This window comes from Calonectris borealis, chromosome 1 (genome assembly GCF_964195595.1).
Source record: "Calonectris borealis chromosome 1, bCalBor7.hap1.2, whole genome shotgun sequence".
Lineage (NCBI taxonomy): Eukaryota > Metazoa > Chordata > Aves > Procellariiformes > Procellariidae > Calonectris > Calonectris borealis.
This window is the reverse complement of record NC_134312.1, coordinates 202,142,387-202,162,146: the sequence shown is the minus strand read 5'-3', so window position 1 is coordinate 202,162,146 and position 19,760 is coordinate 202,142,387. Positions and strand designations below refer to the sequence as shown.

General features: G+C 44.8%; 1 protein-coding gene across 1 annotated transcript in view; it reads left to right on the top strand.

The window, feature by feature from the left end:
* DDX10 (DEAD-box helicase 10) overlaps positions 1-4,443 on the top strand; it is a 213,525-nt gene extending 209,082 nt beyond the window's left edge. The window contains exon 18 of the mRNA XM_075140022.1: positions 3,766-4,443. Within this exon, the coding sequence (XP_074996123.1) occupies positions 3,766-3,955 (190 nt within the window). The 3' untranslated portion in view covers positions 3,956-4,443. The remainder of the gene's footprint in view (positions 1-3,765) is intronic.
* Positions 4,444-19,760: the final 15,317 nt, after the last annotated feature.

The following is a 19,760-nucleotide window of genomic DNA, read 5'->3' as shown; positions in this document are numbered from 1 at the left end:
CTCCTTGTTCACCTCTCCAGCTTACAGCCCAGTAGGGGTCAAATTAGTGTGAAAATACACCTGCTAACGTGTAGATACATCTTTAGTATGCACTACTAATTGAGCACCATGATCCCTCAGTAATATTAAGAAACAGCTTGACTTAGCATAATCTTCTCAGCATAAGCTTCCAAAGCTTATGATGAAAATTAATCGTAATTGTATTAATGTGTTTTGTTTGTGGAAGAAATCAGAAAATCTCACAGTTCCTTCTGAATGTGTTTTATATTTAAATGTTATACCTTACAGACACGTAGGCCTATGGGCCTCTGAAACTCCAAAAATGAATACCATTTTTGGTACTTAAAGACTGCTATTTCATAACTTGTGAGATTTCTGCATTGTTGTAATTGGTAAGGTGTTTTGAACTGATGTCCTAAATGAAGCATTAGTCAGTTATGAATGCAAACTGGGCTTCAGAGTCCATTCAAATGCTGGAAATAATTGGCTCTTTTGCAAACAAGCTAAAATGCTTTTACTTAATGAGGTTTCAGCCTTACACTTTTAAAGTGAACCCCCATACTCTGTCCTAATCAAAGCGAACACCATGAAACTTCAGCCCAAACCCACACTGGCCACTTGGAAAAGTGAGAAGTCTTAGTGCTTTAGAATATTTTCATGTACTGTCAGTATAGCTTCAGCATTTATGGAATATCTTAAGCACCGCAGAGAGAAATAGAGAGTCCTTTCCCCAGAAAAGGAATAAAATAAACACTGGTAGCAAGCACTGAAAAGCCACCCCCATGCAAATGACAGCTCAAAGCCAGCAAAGTTGCTTTATCCTTTGAAATGTCCCAGTTTTAGGAAAAGTATTTGGTGCACAGTCATCAGCTATTCATAGAATCATAGAATGGTTTGGGTTGGAAGGGACCTTTAAAGATCATCTAGTCGAACCCCCCTGCCATGGGCAGGGACATCTCTCACTAGATCAGGTTGCTTTATGCTATTTCTTTTGGATAGGCAGGGAAGGAAAATATAAAGGCAGGGTGTTTTGTTTGTTTTAATTGTGGAAATGCAAGGTGTTTCTCATAGGATTTCCCTCCTCTCTGTGCTGTAATGAATAGGCAGGAGTTGGTACCATTCTTCCGTGAAAGGTGGGATGGACGAGAGAGGGAGGCAGGTCACACAACTGCAGTTCAGTGCAAGGCCATCAGATCTCATGTTACTCCTTCGTCTGGATGGAGAGGCAGCCAGAAAGCCCTGTGTACGAGCCAGGAAGCATTGTGCTACCGATCCCTCTCAGACACTGTTCGGGAACTTCTTGAAAACTGCCATGTTTTGAGTTAGGCTTGGGTTAAGCTGGTTTCCAGTGAGTGATGAAACCAGCATTTCACATACTGGTAACTAGTCCTACTAATGGAAAAAGGCAAGGTGGGCAGCTGAAGGTCTTTTGAATTGGGCATTGGGTTCCTGTGCCCTGTTGGTTCGAAGGACAGTATTCCCCAATTTGAGCTATTTGTTATAACTGGTATTTCGAATTGTTAAGTCTCTAAACAGTATTTCTGAATGAAACATATCACAAACATTACATTTACACTTAAGCAATTATAAAAATTAAGGCAATTAAAATTCTTGTCAACTTTTTTTTTAAGTAAATTGAATTTTCTGGGTAGAAATTTGCCAAATTTTAATTGAAAATCTGAATTAAATCATCTGCTTTAGAAAAGCCTAAACTTAGTCTTAGAAGCATTTAGGTTGGAAAAGACCTTTAAGATCATCAAGTCCAACTGTGAACCTTGCTCTGCCAAGTCCACCACTAAACCATGTCCCTAAGCACCACATCTACACGTCTTTTAAATACCTCCAGGGGTGGTGACTCAACCATTTCCCTGGGCAGCCTGTTCCAGTGCTTGACAATCCTTTCGGTGAAGAAATTTTTCATAATATCCAATCTAAACCTCCCTTGGTGCAACTTGAGGCCATTTCCTCTTGTCCCATCGCTTGTTACTTGGCAGAAGAGACCAACACCCACCTCGCTACAACCTCCTTCCAGGTAGTTGTAGAGCGCGATGAGGTCTCCCCTCAGCCTCCTCTTCTCCAGGCTAAACAATCCCAGTTCCCTCAGCCGCTCCTCATAAGGCTTGTGCTCCAGGCCCTTCACCAGCTTCGTTGCCCTTCTCTGGACACACTCCAGCACCTCCATGTCCTTCTTGTAGTGAGGGGCCCAAAACTGAACACAGTATTCGAGGTGCGGCCTCACCAGTGCCGAGTACAGGGGCACGATCACCTGGGCACACTGCCGGCTCATGTTCAGCCGGCTGTCAACCAGCACCCCCAGGTCCTTTTCCTCTGGGCAGCTTCCCAGCCACTCTTCCCCAAGCCTGTAGCGTTGCCTGGGGTTGTTGTGGCCGAAGTGCAGGACCCGGCACTTGGCCTTGTTGAACCTCATACAGTTGGCCTCAGCCCATGGATCCAGCCTGTCCAGGTCCCTCTGCAGAGCCTTCCTACCCTCCAGCAGATCAACACTCCCGCCCAACTTGGTGTTGTCTGCAAACTTACTGAGGGAGCACTCGATCCCCTCATCCAGATCATTGATAAAGATATTGAACAGGACCGGCCCCAGTACTGAGCCCTGGGGAACACCGCTCGTGACCGGCCGCCAACTGGACTTAACTCCGTTGACCACAACTCTCTGGGCCCAGCCATCCAGCCAGTTTTTTACCCAGCGAAGAGTGCACCTGTCTAGGCCGTGAGCCGCCAACTTCTCCAGGAGAATGCTGTGGGAAAGTTGTCTTTGAAGTTCCATTTTAATTTTTATTATATTCTTTAAAATACAAACATGAAAAACATGAGAATGCCATTTTGTTTCAGTTGACTTGTTTGGAGAGAGTGGTTTGGGGTGTGAGGGGTTGCATTCTGCCTTTTTTGATATGAATTCTCATTCTACCCTACAGCATAGGACAGGCAGCTCTTTATAACCTCTACATGGATATTATATCCTAGAACAGATTTTGTTAGATTAGATTATTTTCATCTTAGATAAGATGATTTATAGCGTATTTTCTACGTTACAGACAAAAACCACATGAAGATATGTGAAAGCTTGGACTTTCTTCCTGTTGCTGTCAAGTGGCCATGTGATAGAAGTGAAAGTATTAAAACAGATACGCGGCTGTTTTGTCTAGATTGAAGGCTGCAAAAGGCAATTAATTCAAGTCTTAAGAAAAGCAGCAAAAGCAATAGGTATTCACCAGGGAAAATAACTGGATTTGGGTTTTTCTCTTTCTCTTATGGTAAAGAGGTGGTTAATAGCTTCCAAAGAAAGAGGGGGAAAGAGTGGCTTGAATGAGATGGACCCAAATCAAAACTGTATTAAGTGTAGGATTCGCCAATGAAATGACAGTTCTCATCTTTTTATTTTTGTCGCACATCTATTTTAGACAAGATCTTGAATGCATGTCAAGGTCCACTGACACATCACTAAATCAGTTTGGTCAAGTTGTCTGTCACTCTATAAGGCAGCAAATATTAGATAAGGCTGATAGCAATACCTTGATATACTGTAATCAATTAAGACAGCAGAACATCCACCACCATCTCAATCTGAAAGCAGTTCTAAGTTAGACATTCAGAGTTCATCAGCTTCTATTGCTTCACCCTTCTGAATTGTAATTTTGTTTGCTCTTATCTTGACATAAATTTGCCTTGTTTAAAATGAATTGTTTGATTACATGATGATATTGATTACCACAGTTGTTAAAAAGACTAATTGATTTGTTTCTGCAGTGAACTTGAGGAGAAGAGTGGAAGAAAGAAAAGAAGTTATAGCAACAATAATGCAGCAGAAGAAATGCCACTGAAAAGAAAGAAGGCGAAATTCAGCCAAGAGGAGGACCCCTATTTGCCTTTAGATACTGGGCTTTCTCTGGCAGAGGATGAAGAGCTTGTACTACATCTGCTCAACAGTCACAGCTAATTATTTTTCTGCAGGTTTTCTTTTCTGGGACGTCTTCACAATTTTGTCAGTAGTCTACACAAGATGAGTTTGGCATCTGGGCAGCTGGGTACCAGTGGATGTAGATAAACGAGTTCCATGTGCAATGGGATTGCCTTAGATTGGCTTATAGATTATAGACAATATTTAGTTTGATTCATGAACCAACTTTCCAACCTAAACTCCCAGATGTCATTTTGCAGTAACACGTTCATAATTTAAAATCTCCAAGTTTTGAAGCAATTATCTTTTTTTATTTTAATGTTGCTTTAAATAAAAACAGGATGTTCCTTTCTTGACTGTGTCAGGTTTGATATTTTAGAAGATAAATGTGTACTAAAATTATTAAAGAAGAAGTACTGTTGACAGCTCAAATTATATGACTTAAATATAAAATGCATTTTTCTTCTGTGTATCATGCACATATTTTAAAAATATTTTAATAAAAATTTCTGAAGCCTTGGTGTAAACTTTTGGAGTCTCTTACAGCTTTGCTATGAAAGCATTTATTTATCCTTTCTATTATTATTTATCATTTCTATTATGATTCTGTCACTGGTGTTAGGCAATTCAGAAAACCACTTTTAGAAGCTAAAACTTTGAATCTTGCATTTGAATCCCCTATGAATGAGAACACAGTGATGCCACAAAAAGGTAGAGCATAACACTGCCTGATAAAATTGGTTACAGGGTGGATTTTGTGGCAGACTTACAACTGGAGCTACTTTTTTTTCTTATGACCAAATATAATGAAGAAAAAGAATTTATTTTTGAGTATATTTTCAAGTTTCATCCCATCAAACCACGGCTGTTTAGCGCTGCACTTTGCTGAACAGCAACAAGATATATGCTATGTGAGTCCTTTCCTGAGGAAGGGAAGAAGCGGGTATTCTCTCTGAAGCAAAACAAAATATTGCTACAATACCAAATTCTTAGTTATTTAAGTAGATTTTCTTCTCTTGCTTGCACCCAAATGCCAGCTATCAGCCAAATTCACTGTCTTCTTGCTTGCATTCTTGACTACTCCCTCAAGAATATTGCCACATTGTCAGAATAAAGCATGGTAAACCCTTGCAGGCAATATGGAGAATGATGAAAACTGCTGAGTTTTACACGTCTCCGAAATGACCTAGGCAAAGAGAAGGCTGCTGTGCGAGAAAACGAAGGAGAGCAGGAAAACCCAGTGTTTTGTTTGCTGACACAAGTTTCTTGACAGCGAACAGGCATGTAAAGTGATGATTGATTGTTTTCAGCAGACCCATGTCTTAGTGAAGTTTATATGGCAAAGTAGAGAGTAAAACACTGAGTAGGTACAAATGCCTGAGGGCTTTCCCCTGTTGCTTCCCTTCAGCAAATCATAAAGTACACATTGTCTCAAAAAGCTGTATCTGTTTGGTCGTCCCATCACTTATATGAAGAAGATATTAAAGTAAATACTCCTTTTTTTCCAATATAACTTTTTCCATTTTTTTGTTACAGAAGTCTATCAGCACCAATTCAGTAAAAGCCTTTCCTCCTCTCCCTGTACCCCATGCTATCTTTTAGCTCAGTTACCCAAAACTGAAAATATACTGCAAATTCTTGTCTCCAAATGTTGCTTCCGCTGTTCTGCCAGCAGGCAGGGTATCATCAAAACAATATTATAGGCAGAGCATATCTGCCATCTGCTCCTTCCTGACAATGTGGAACGAGAAGAAATGACTGAGTTTCACAAATAGCTAAACATGAAAGATGAGACCAGCTTGGCAGCTGATGCACAGTGTGGTTTAGTCTACGGTGCCACAGTGGGCCTGGAAAATTCTGTGATCTGGGAATAGTATTGCTGATGAATCTCTTAATGAAGAAGGATCCGATATGATGCTGTTGTGCCTGTGCTTAGGCTCCACCATGTGAACGGCTGCAGTGAATGTGTTGAGTGGTGTCAACAAATGCCTCTGCACTGGGGTAACAGAGGTCCTGCTCCTGCAGTCGTGGAGGACAGTGCAAGGGAGCACCAACAGCAGAAAGCTATTAAAAGATGAGCTGGATGTAGATGATAATACATACGGTGGTGTATACATCTTATTCAGAGGTATTTGTAGATTCATAGTGTACTTTGTGGTGATCAGTTGTCTTGTACATCACCTGATGTCTCTCAACTCAAATCTCTGCTCTGAGAATGTTGAACACAGTTTGTTGGGGCAAGTAAGTAAAAAACCAAAAGATTTGCCATTTCTTACTGGAATATTCTCATTCATATGCTGGAGTGCGAGAGAAGTATTCTTACCCAGTGAGCGGTAAGACAAAATCAAATTATGTATATTGGAAGGATTGTGCTGCACTTCTATTCTTGTGGTATTTTCAATGTCTGTGTAAAATAATTTTTCAAGTGCTCTTACTTTTGTATTTTGGGATAATGGAGTTTCTAATGTATTTGTGTTGTCTGATACAGAGCCGTTGTTTCTCCATCTACTTCAAACGTGGCTGTCCTTGAGGGGTTGCATATATCTAGAGAGTAACTCCCATAAGAATGGAGCCTTGTGAAAAAGTAGAGGGAAGGGGCTTAAGGCAGATGCTCCATGCGATGAGTGTGTCTAAGAATGGGGAATTGCTACATGTGCTAGAAAGAAGAAGACAAAAAAAGCCAGGATTCAGCATTTTGAGGCAGTGGCTGTGGTTCTGAGTTATCATTCCCGTCACTTGGTTTAAGAGGCTCCTCACCAGCCTTGCTTCTAGCTGTGCTTCTGGAATAAGAAAAGAGCACACAAACCAAATACTGATCTCATAAACACAAGGAGTGCCTTGACTGAAGGGTGTTTTCCAGGGAGCTCGTTTGCGTTTCACACCAGTGGACCGCTCAACCTGCTGCCAGAACACCTGGCATGTGTGTCCAGGGCTAACGGGCAGGTGGAGTGGGACCAGCTGGGGACACCACCCATCGTCTCCCTTTCTCCTGGTCGCAGGTACGGCATCTGCTGCTGTAGCATCAGAACAAATCCCAAGCTGTTGCAAGTTTGTACTTCACATGTGTTATAATCCCAGCTTTACACAGGAGAAATGGAAGTGTGGAAATAATTCGGCTTGCCTGTAATCAAAGACTTCGTTGATGACTTTATGTAGTTGAATCCACAACTCCTAAATCACTTGTGATTTAGCAAGAGCAGCCTCCCACTTGGCAGCTGAACTGCCTTCTGTGCAGGACCCTAGCCTGGAGATGTCGTGGTGTCTGGTGCTGTGAGCACCCTGCGATGCGTTTCAGGCGGCTCCTCACCACGAGGAGGGGAGGGAAAATCCCCTTTGGGGACTCCTTTAGGAGGGGTAGCAAGGTCTGATTATGGTGGTGAGTATTTTCCAAGGCCATTGGCCAGGATATATCCTTAAATCGCCAAGCAGGAAATCTTGTTTTAAATAATGTATTTTCATATTAGTTTGCATTTGTACTTTATATTAATAGCAGTTGATTTCCTTCTGCTGCTAGAATGGTTCCAGTGTGTTGATTTATACCTGGGTGCAGTGTTAAGACTAAATCTAGTACATTTAGGTAATTCTAAGGATATATATTAGGCATTTATATAATGGTATAGTTTAGTGGGCTTTTATTCAGAGTCAAATTTTCTCTTTGTTGCATACAAAATAATAGAGGCATTTGTTTACTGGATAATTTACTACAATTTGTTTGAAGCCTCTTTTGGATGGAAACTGGAAGTCACATAAAAGTTATGATAGCATTGAAGAGTTTGGGTTTTTTAGATTAGTTAAATAGACTGACACTAAATGTGCTAGCTACTGAAGGTGTCCAGCTTGCAGTATTTTCATGAGGCATATGTTGTTGCAAAGATACCATTCAGCCTCAGCATCATAGAAATCTCTCTTAGGTGTTCACTTTGTAAAAACCTTATTGATGCAGCACGTTAAATTGTGTGAAGAGTATAAGAAATTTAGGTTCTACCATCCGTGGTTGCAAATTAATATTTAACATTTTAAATGGGTATTTTCCTTTAGATAGTATATAAGTAGAAATGAAAAATAGTCTTTATTCCTCCTGCAACTGTCTGAGTCCAGCTAGAGCATTGACTGGTGTGTCCTGCTCTCTGACCAGACTCATAAAGAGAGAGAAATGCCTGAAGCAAAACATTAAAAACCAGAGAGCTGTGGTAGAGAACATTCAATTCAGACTATAAAAAATAGTACAAGATCTGAAGATAACTGAAGTGACCCTGTGGGTTCCTATAATCCTGGATACATATGATAAAATCGATACAAAATACAAAAAGAAAATACATCTCAGTAAAGGTTGCAAATGGGTATTTTTCCTTATCGTGCTACTCTCTAGTCTGGCCTGGTTGATGCTTATTTCTTGTGAGAGGTTGAGAATGCCTTGTAGCAGGGATGCTAAGCTATGGTAGGCTGTTGCTGCAGAAATGGCCACTGTGGTTCAGGATGTTGCTGCTTTTATGCTGGGGATCACTGCCCCAGCCGTAACCTTCCTCTGACTAATAACCTGAGGCTTAAATTAAGCTGGTTGGTTCTGTCCTGAAACAGATGAATCCTTACGCCATCCATTTTGCTAACTGGGCAGAGGGCTGATAACAGGCCGCTGAAGGACAGTAACGCTTTCCTGTGCGGCCGCCGCTTTCGCTGTTAATTTGCTGGGGACCTTGAGCAGAACGTAGCCAAACCTTGCACCTGGAGTGCTTCAAGCTAGAAGATCCAGAAGGCATCGTAACTCCAAGAGGAATACAATTTCCAGTCAATAGTTCTAGTAAGAAAAGACTATTACCTTCACTTTTTGACCATATTTCATTAGATTTGTTTCATTACTCTTCTCTGGTGTTCGCAGCTCCTCTGAATTTAGTCTCATCCTTTCAGATTAATTTTTTATTCTCAGAAGGATCTGCAAGTTTTATCTTTAAAAGGTGGAACTAGATGCCAGAAAATTGCATTGTCGTTGTCTTTGTAAATCATAAAAATTGCTATCAAGGCTTTAGTCTATACCAAGTGAACACTTCTATAATGAAGTACTCCTCAAACTTCAAAGGCAAATGAGTCAGTCAAGAACATCAATGAATTAGAAAGCCTAATGCAGAAGAAGATTCTTTTCAGGCCTGTTAGGAGGTATTGCTACGATTAAATCAGTAGCGAGAAGTCGGATCTGTTCCAAGAATGCCTTGTGCATTGCCTATTTTTGTCCATGTCTGGCCAGAAGCCATTTTTTGCAAAGAAAACTATTCATCAGATTCAGTCATGTAAAAATGATTGCTTAAATTACACTGGGCTATCAGCTAGTGGATTTACCCAGGAGTGGAATCTCTGGGGTAGATGCTATCTATAAGTTTTGCACATCATCTGAGATGTGTTTTGTCTATAAAATATAGATAAGTTTAATTAAACTAAATTAGTTTTGTTGAGCAGTTTTTGAAATCCTTTTGTGTGGAGAAGTAGCCATGCTGAGATTTCAGCTGCATTAAGAGGAAACTAATGAGCATTGTTCTCCCATGGGAGAGATCACGTATGGGATCCTGGAGGAAGATAATGTTCCCGGCTATGGCCTCTCCAGGGCTACAGAAGTCCTCTCTCTATGCACAGCTTGTCCCTCTGATGCTAAACCTAAGCTGTTATGAAAAAGCCGTGAGCAAGTACAGGCTGTAAATTGAACTCGCTGTTACCGGTGTTGATGTGCTTGAGCTTATCACACTTCAGGTGAAATGAAATTTGGCTCATTTTTTTGCAAGTCCGACTTGTATACAGTGTGCTGCACTTCATAAGGAAGTGAAGCGGTTCCTCCAATCTGTACGTTTAATGGCTATACTCATGTGATCCTTCCCACCAATTGCATTTGATTATACTGAAATGCAACTTGTTTTTGTTTCATGAGCTCAGTGAAAGCTAATGAATATAGCTTAGGAAATAATTTAAGCTTGCTAGTCACCACAAATGTCTTACAAATTGCACCTCAGCAGGGTTACAGGTTTTTGATGCCATTGCCCCGAGTACAGTTTTTATTTAATTGGAGATGTTACCGGGCCTTTGTGGAAAACACTGGGATTTGTTTTTGGTTTTAAGAGAACTTTGTGTTCCCTTCTTAAAGCAGATACTAACGTGAATCATTTCCCCTAGCAATGAGGTGAGTCTATTCCAGTACACTCTCAGTTGCACTCAGAAGCTTGCTGATGTGCTTCATATTGATGCCCTGACTTGTCAATAAAAGGGCTGCTCATGGGCAGGCAAGTGTGCCTTGCCCTGGGCCTGACCCAGTGCGAGCTCTGCCCCGGCTTCCAGCCCTGGGCAGACTGGTGCAGCGGCTGAAGCCTCGCAGTTACCCCTGCTCTCTCATAGGTAGCTTCTTTTATGAGTAACATGGGAGGTGGTAAAAAGTCTCTTAAACCCTCGGTAGAGCCATTTCTGACTAAGGTGACAAGAGTATGGGGCTTAAGTTACAAGACAAGCATGACCATCAAGTTGGGTGTCAGGGCTGTGCTGGTATGCACACCCCGCGCATTAAGTGGTTCATTCCTTGGGTGGCCCAGGCACCCCCAGGCTGTGCTCTGCAGCGATGAGGTGATGGAGTGGCTGGAGGCCGTGGGCCAACTTCAAACGAGACAATTGACTGAACCTTCACAATTCAGTATTTGACTCCAGGTGGGAATTTTGGACTGTGCAAGAAATTTTCCCCAAGACAGCTCCTGCTGTGTCCAGTCCAGGCTGTATGCCCGCATTAACATCTTGGGTGAAGTGTCCCAGAGACCTGCCTAGGCCGCTGTGTGCAGTTAAGACATTTGTAAATAGTTGATAGAAACCATTCCTGCAAAAATGGTCACACAGGACAGTCTTTTGTATGTAATTAAGATATTGAAAGGACGTTTTGTATGTAGTTAAGGTGCATCGATAGCGGTGAATTATGCACGTGGAAGGATAGTCACAGGACCAAGACCAGTTGGATGCTAAGAACTGAGCAAAACAGTGGTTTGAAGAGTCTTTCCTGATGCAGCTGAAGATGCTGCCACAAGGACCCTTGCAATGGAGACTCCTGTTGCCACCAGAAAGCAGCTGATCATACAGTGGGGAGACTTGATTCCCCATGTGAGTGTTACCCTGTGCCAACTTCCCAATAATTTGTTTTTTTTTTTTCTTTTTAACAAGCACTCAGAGTGTCTGTGCAACACTAACCTGATCAGTTTTGGCTGAGATGGTCATTAGTGGGTGCAGAGAAACGCTGGGAATTCAGTAAATGGTGTCATCCCACACAAGATCGCACACTCAAATGACCGCAAGTCAGCTTGCAGATGGATCCTGTTCACTGAAGGGAAACCAGATATCCTGCTCACAATTCCCAGGTCATGGTAAGCGGCACAATTCCTACCTGGGTGCTGCTAACCCTGCCTTCAGTGGTCCTGACCTGCAGGGATGGTTGTGTGATGGAGACCTGGGACATGCTTTAAGAAACACAATAGAAAATAACCAGCGAGTTCACGGTGAGCAGCAAACATCCCGTTGCACTCTAACACTGGCTGAAACGCACCGTGTGGTGCACGAGCCCCTTTCTTCCCCCAAGAGATAAATACTGATATTTGCCTTTATCTGACTACTTTTAGGGTTTTCCTCTGTAAATCTCTCCATCCTACATCAGGAAGAAAGGAACATCCGATAGCCTTGTAGGGAGCTATCAAGCTTGTCTTTGGCACCCTCTTGCCAAAATCCTTCCTCCCCTGCCACAGGGGAGAAACAGTTCCTAGCAGGGGCTCAGGGCTCTGGCTGATGCCCCTTGGCAAACCTGTGTGCCACGGCGTAAGGCAGTGACGAGGTGACACGAGGATGTCGGCTGTCTGGGGCTGGGCCAGGAGCTTGCTTTCAAGCCTACATCCTCACTGACAACTTTTTTTTTTTTGAACTCCATAAATTTGTTTTCCCAGTCTTACACCTAGCAGAAAGCTGGTGGAGGGGATTGCAAGGGATCAGCACGCAGTGGAAGCCCAGCGTGCAGGGGAAAGGCTCCGTTGCTGCCTTCCCTCAGGCTGTGCTCTCGTCCAGCGTCTGCTCTGTGGCTGTCACTGCTGGACTAGATGGTCGTTGACCCACACAGCTGTTCAAACAGTCGTCTTTATAAAGATGAGTTCTCCAGCTTAAGGAATAGAGTGCTCTGGGTAGGATGAAAAGCTTGCATTTCTTAAATATATGTAAGAATGCGCTAATCTAGTTCCTTGTCTAGTGACTAATTAAGCCCATTTACTCTTTCTGCCTCTTCTTGTAGATGCTGATACATTTTTTGCAAACTGATTTGCTTCTTCAGCACCTAATTTCGGCATAAACAATACCAAGCTGTTATGATGCGGGATTGCCTGGCTAAAAGAGCAGCTCTCCTCCAGAAACTTGCTAAATAAAATCAAGGGAGGGTAAAATTCTGCATTAAGCTCTCTTTTTTTCCCCATTGAATTTACCCTGCTAAGCATCTGAGGTTCTCGCTTCCATCCTCTATTTCGTATGGTGGAAGCGAAGGATGCGAGTGCAGGACTTGGTCACCTCTAGCGTGCTGCAACCCCCCCTGCCCAGGGCTGAGCAGCTGCCCCAGTCCCACCCTGGTGGGACCTGGATAGTAGCATTGCTTTGCTAAAGGAGGGCACCGGGAGGTGCCTAAGGCCCTAACAGTGGTGTCTGCATTAAGGCAGCAGTATGGGGTCTGCAGAGAGACAGAAAAAAACAAGCGCTGGGAGACCCTTGGGAGGACAAGGAATAAGAAAACACCAAGGAGAGCGAAGCCAGAAGGGGTGAGACTTTGGGGTGGGAAGTGGCCAGTGTCTTCTCCTGTCTCCTGAAGTCTGGCTGGGCCCCTCAGAGATGGCTTGGGTGGGTTTGGCCACTTGCCTTGCCCAGCGCTGGTGGGGGGGGATGGAGCCTGCAGCCCCTGGGCCAGCACAAGCTCGGGTTTAACTTACTGCAGATCATGGAGACGGTGCTGAAATCCAGCAGCTTCTTCGAGAGCTTTCCTTAGTGTAAAAAGGAAAACCTGCAGCTGCCCAAGCTGCGGGGAATAATGCCATTTCCTTCGTGGGGACTCGCTTATTAAAGAGACCTCCAGAAAAAACCAGCGGAGAAGCACAGCCACACCAGACGGGTCTGGCAGAGCGGGCTATTTCGGCTTTGTAAGCAAAGCGCCACACAGGCTTATAGTGCCCATCTTCAGGTGAGGTTATCTCAGGGGGAATTCGGCTGCCACCCCTCGTAACCTGGCCCTGGGTTAGTGCCCCAGAGCTGGGGGCATCCTGCCTGCCCAGGGCTTAAGTGCGCGGGGAGATGTCCTCTCCTGGCCCTCGGCGGTTGCCTGCTGTGGAGCAGCTCTGCCTGCCCTGCGGGTGCAGCCGCGCGCTGCCCGTGCGCGGGGACAGGCGTGTGCAGTTGTCCCCCCGGGCTGCCACGGCGGCCAGCGCCCACGCAGTCATTTGGTCTCTTCTGAAATTTGATTGAGTCCTCTCTGGTGATTTGACAAGTGTGATTGGCCAACCACGCCGTTTCGCAAGATTGTGTGCTTAAGATAAGCTCCTTCATTGCATTAGCTACTCAGAATTATTTTGAATGTTCAGAATATGACTCTGTGATAATTCAAGGTCTTAGACATTTAACAACAATTCACACTCACATTTCTGGTGGGTAATATTCAATATCTCATCTAAATATTCTCCTCTGTATTGTAAATATTCATCATTTTCCCCATCTACTCCTGACTGCCTGCACAGACACTGAAATTTTCTTTCTGTCAGTCAAGTCATAAAGCTTTAAGAGGGGCAGTTTTTCTCAACTAAGTGAAAATATCAGCTTGTCTATTTAGCTCTGCAGTGACGTTAGCATCCATTCTGTGTTCAGTTAATGTATGTGGCTGCAGCAGCCACAGCTCCTGCAGGAACACGTAACACCACAAAACCATGTGCTGAGTGTTTTATTAGGCAAATACAAAGCTCAGTGTTTGATCCTCTATGGTGAATCATCTAAAATCGCTCCCCACCCCCACTCGCAGCCCCCTACCTCCCCGTTTTCCTCGTCTGCTGTGTGTTGTGCACTACAGCCCATCTGACAGGCAACACCTGCTCTGGAGCAGACCAGCAAAACGCCTGCGGTCCTCCCCGGCGAGGGGCCGGCGGCGGGCTGAGGGCTGGCAGGGAGCTTGTGTCCGCCCCTGGCTGCGGCGGCTCTGCCCCGCGTGTTGCAGTGGTCTCCATAACACCCGTCTTGGTCCTGCGAGATGACGCACCTCCTGCTACAGCCTCCCAGCAGGCAAAACCTCCACAGACGCGCCGGGCAGTCGGGTCCAACGGGCAGACCATCCACCTTCTCCAGCATCTGGTTACCACCACCTTGGCACCTCTTGGCCCTCTGGGTTTATTCCCTGAGCAATCGCCATGTCCCCCTCCAAGCGCAGCCCTTGAAGCCGGGCTGAGAGGTCCCTCTGAGGACCACTGGGGCCGTGCAGGGCAGAGGATGCCCCTGCATACGTGTGCCCGCATGAGGATGATCTTTTCTGAAATATGGAGCCGCTGACTCCCAGGTCAGGGTCGTGTATTCTCCTTTCACCAGAGGTAAAGCTTCCCCCACATTAGTCCTTGCGTACTTCAAGGTCAGAGTCTGTGTCCAGGCAGCTCTTGTGGACCATCTGCAAAGTGTTAATTGGCTATCTGTGGAGAGTGTCTTTGGTTTTCTGTGCCTTTATTTTATAACTACATAAAACTTCACAGGTTCATCATGGTTCATGTGTGCTTGAAGTGAGGAATGTGTCACCTCTGCACTGCCAGCTCTCACTGTTGCCCATTATATGTCACCTGAAAAGTGCATAAGGTTCAGCGGAGCAGAGGCTAATGAGTGAAGGAGCAGATGTGCTCCCTAACACTCAGTGTCCCATCCAGCAGGACCACTGTCCTTGGGTGGTCTCTGGTTCACTGTGAGAACTGTGAAGAGGACATCCTGATTTTATTTTGCACGTCCAGAGCACATCCCTGGTGCAACAGGTGCTCCCTGGAGAAGTGGTACCTTACACTGACACTGAGCCCTGTGGGCAAGCATTGAGAAAAAGGTGCGAGTTCTTAAGAGGCTGATGTTACGCACAGTGTAAGAAAGATTACAGTGAATGGAAATGAACAACGATCAACTTAGAGAGAGAGGAGAACATTTTCACTTCTTGTGAAATGTGCAGTTGCCACGTCATTAAGAAATCATGATCTTGATCAGATTAATGGGTGATTACGCTATGAAGAGCAACTTTAGTATTATGTATGAACACTAATGAAAATCTGTCTAGCATGGCTCATTTCAATTAAAAATAGGTGTTTCAGCTGCCGTTTGCCAGGATGGGATTCAGCTGTGGCTAATGAAAGTGCACAGTCTCTGCTGAGGGTTTTAAGGATCCTGTTTTGCAGCATGTTACGCTCGTTTTATGGGCAGGGTTGTTGACCCCAGGTGAACGCTGAGCCAGCGGCAGAGCTGGGAAGAGAACCTGGGTCTTGGTATAATGGTTTTTTAGGTGCAAATCCTGCAGGTGCCTCTGGCTTTTGTTCCAAAAAGAGACACCAGGTTTGTTGTGTGCCTTGGGAGAGTCTGCTGTTAATTCCCCCTTGTTCACACCAGTGCCTGAAGAGCTGCTGGCACCAGCCTACTACCCTCGTTTGAAAACATCAGGGTGAACGAGGACCTCTCCATGTATTTATGATAGTGGTTTAAGTACTGCTTAAAGCATCTGAAAGTCACTGGGTCGACCCTTTGAAATGTCTGGCACTTTCTGTGCCTCAAGGTCAGCAATAAAAGTCCTGCTGATTTGTTAAGAGCGGAGGTGGCCTCAGGGCTGATGCTTCTGAAAAAAAGCCTCACTTTTGACCCCAGCTCCAGAGAAATGATCCGCCAGCCTGTGACCTGTCACCTGTGCTCATGCTGAGCAGCACTTACTGGTTGGAGCTGCGTTGAAGGACCTATATTTAGCCAAAGCATCGCGATAAAACAGCCAGCGAGGCTGTCTCGGGGGCAGCTTTGGGGAACCGCTTTTGTTTTCTGGGCAGTGGTTCAGTTGTATCAGCAATGGTGAGGAGGCTCGGATGGAGGGGAGAGCCGGAATTCAGCTACCGATGTCACCTTATGTATTGGTGTAGGTTTCTCAAAAAGTCCGCGTAGCTACTGATCCCTGCCTGGGAGAGCAGAAGGCAGGACAGGTTGGTATCAAGACTTCGGGAGAGCGTTTTTCTCACCTCAGGTTTCTTACAAAGACACATTCAGGAGAGTGAACCCAGCCAAGAAAAAGGGGCTGACTGTGACCCACCAGAGCTGGTGTATGGGGCTGGAACGGGGGACGGGGAGGGCTGGATTCCCCGGTCTGGGAGGGAGGGAGGAGGGGAGAGATGCATGTTTCACCAGTGACCTGGTGAGGGAGGAGTCCTGAGCACGTCCTGCTGTTGTGTGAGCTGGGATGATGGAAGAGGTATGCTCCAGTCTAGTGCAATAATGCACATTGGCCTTGGTCCTTAAAAATCCCAGTTTCTCCCAGCTTTACTGGTTTGCCAGTGGACTCTTGCTCTTTTCCCCCTCCCCTGAGCCCTTTCCCATCTTGCAAGGGGGAAGCTGCCAGGGCTTTTCAGCAACCTCAGTGTCAAAGCACAGTTATACCACTAAGTCCCCCTCGCATTTGGACGAGGAGTTGTTGGGGTTGTCTCCTTGCCCCCTCGCTTCCTCCAGGCAGCTGACCTTGTCGTAGAACACGACTGCAGAAGCACCGGCGCTTAGACATATCAGGATCATGGGCATTTAAAGCTGTTACAGCCGTGGTGGCAGTCTGTCCCCTTCCAGTACAGGTTGCTCATGTATGGGCAGTAACGTCAGAACTGAAGAGCCATGAGAAACCACTGGTGGAGCTCTGCAAGGGTGTGTTAAGGCTGCTCTGCCCTTATTGCTGGGAGGTGCACGGCACTGCTGCATCGTGGAGACTGCCCTGTCTCACCAGTGATGGTGGGGCTATATGTGTATGTGTCTTCAAAAAAAGGATGTAAAAGCTGGGCTGATGATGATGTGGCCAGCTGGGGCACTTTGGGGCAATTTTCTTGTATGACAAATCCTCTGCCTTTTTAGCCTTCAAGAGCGTGAGCTGTGTAGGGATGGGTTTCGTCAGGCTGCTTTCAACATCATAGCTGAGCCCAGTCCAGAGGGGACCTGTGGCCATTTCAGTGAGACAAATCATGCATGAGTCAGGCTCTGGGCAAGATTGGGCTGCAGCCTTTTACTGCCCTCTGGGAGGCCACCTGTGCTGTCCCAGAAAATGTGGTAGTTGATATATGGGAAAAAGCATTTTTGTTCACTCTAGATCACTTTGAAATTTTTTCTATGGCTTATAAAGAATAACCTATCTTATAAACCAAATTCTGCATGAATAACATCTCTCTGTTTAATATGTTGATCTGAACAGCAGCAACAGCCAGGTGGTGATGGGCTGTACGAGGGCTCTTGGAAAGAAAACCATGTGCTGTGTAAATTGATGCATTAGGAGGTAAGTGTGCTCAGGTCAGGCTGTGTGCTGAAATGCTTTGAAGTATCTTACAGCTTTGCAAAAATCCAGCAATAATCAGCCACTGACAAAAATAAATCTGTAAATTAGCAGGGACACCACTGATTGCTGTCTCATCACTTGATTGGTGGCCTTGCAAAGGCATTTTCTGAATTTGGTGGAAAAATGATTTTTGAAGGAGGGAAAAGTACTTGGCCGTTTTCTGGCACACATTGACCATAACCGTATGTGTGGAAATGAAACTGCGAAGGTGACTGGTTAATTTTACCAGCCTGTACCTTTTGCTTAGGAGCAGTTTCTGTATCTGTTATTCTTTCAGGAATTTGCACTTGATACATGTGCAATTCAACTGCAGAAGTAATTACATAGAGTCAGGAAGGGGCTATAATTCATTGTAATGTTAAAAATGAGAAGCTATTCAAAGGTGCCCTATATTCAGGAGAGAAAACAGAAAGTTCCTTTGTCTATGAAACAGATTTGATCGTGATCTGAAAATATTCAAGGTGGGACCTTGCTCTGGAGCTACTGTAGGCAACAGCAGCATGCATTAGCATCGAACATAGCCTCTGCGCTCACTCCAAGTTCACTTTGCTTTCCCTCCTGAAGCAAGCCACAGGTTTGCCATTGAAGTTGGTGGCTGGCAAGACAAGGATGCAGAAACTCTTGGAATGAGACAAGGGATTGATTTTGCATCTGCAAAACCTGAGCTCAGATGTGAAAAACCCATCCTAATCCCTGCACTGGTGCTGGTGTTAATTATTATTTATTAAACATAAGAGAGGCTCTGCCAAACAGAGACATGGATCCAGGCAGGCTGTTTCTGGGCCCACCCTCCACCTGGAAGAGATGTGCAGGGCATGTGGCACCAGTGGCCATGTCCCCAGAGGAGTACTTCCAGCCTCTGAGGTGTAGCCTGGGAGGAAGGTTTGGAAAGATTTACAAGGAGACAAACCCTGCTTGCCTGGACCAAGAGACTTCTGTGTTATCCCTTCTCTGTCCAGAAATGTAGCTGGTGGCTACCAGCATCACCCCAATGGAGCTGTGTCGGTTTAGACCAGCTGTGAGTTTGTCTGCTCAATATATTAATGTGAAACGTGAGCAAAAACCTGGAGCCTTCAGTGCAGGAGATGAAGGGACTGGAAATCAAAACAGATATAGGCATCACCTGGGAGCAGGGGGAGGTGGGGAAAGGGATGCCCTGAAGTGGATGCTGGGCTTTGAGTACTTTGAAGCCCTCTGGTTCGTGGTGATCTGTGGTGTTACTGCCCTGCCTGCGAGCTTGTTGCTGCTTCTCAGCGTATATTCAAACACTTCATACTAATGATCATTTATTGCAAGCAGTAATGCAAATGTGTTCTCACCAGTGATATGAGAAATCTGCCGTTGTCTCAGCTTTTCTTCTGGTTTGACAAGTGCTTTATAGCAGGTGATAACAGTCCCTGACACAGCCAAGACGCTCTTGTAGCATTTTGTACCTCTGTCAGTTTAGCTGGGCTGACTCGTGATCCATTTTTAGGGCTGATGAGAGATTTTTTCCAGGATTTTCCTTTAGTGTGTAGAAGCATTTGTGTCAGATGTTTTCATGTGGCAACAACCTCTCTTTTGATCCCTAATCGTGTGTCCTGGGCAGTGTCACTCTGAGAGCAAGGCTCCTCTATGCTGGAGCTCACGCCTGCTTCCCAGGGGCAGAGGCGTCCCCCAGCATCGCATAGCAGAACTGGGGTTGTTCCTGGTTATGGAACAGACCCAAGTGAATCTCAAAATGAAGTGTAAAGGCAGCAACACTGGCCTCGAGGAGTTTCAGATGCTGCTCAGATGGCCATGAAATACACGGAACTTCTAAGGAAGTGAACATTCATAGCCACTCTCTTATGAGAAATATGATATAGCAGAGGGATTGTAGGCAAATGCAAATTTTTGTTATTTTTGGTTTTTTTGGTATTGCAGACACATTTCCTTGGCATCAAGGCAGTGCTATGAGATAGCTCCTCAGAAAAATAAAGACAGCTTTGCCATGTAATGCATAGCTTGAAGCTCAGGACAGTGATTAGCTATTAGTGGTATTGCTGCTGTTATATAGGTGTCATTTCTTTGCAATAAGAAAGTACCAGAAAGAAGTTTGCAACTGTTGAAGGATGTTGCTTGAATATATATGGTTGGTTTTGTTTGGTTTTGGGTCTTCTTCAGGACTGATAACATTTATTTAATGATTGGTCCCATTAAAATTGCCATATTGATTCATTTGCTGGGAAAATAGATTGGTGGATATTTCATATCATACGG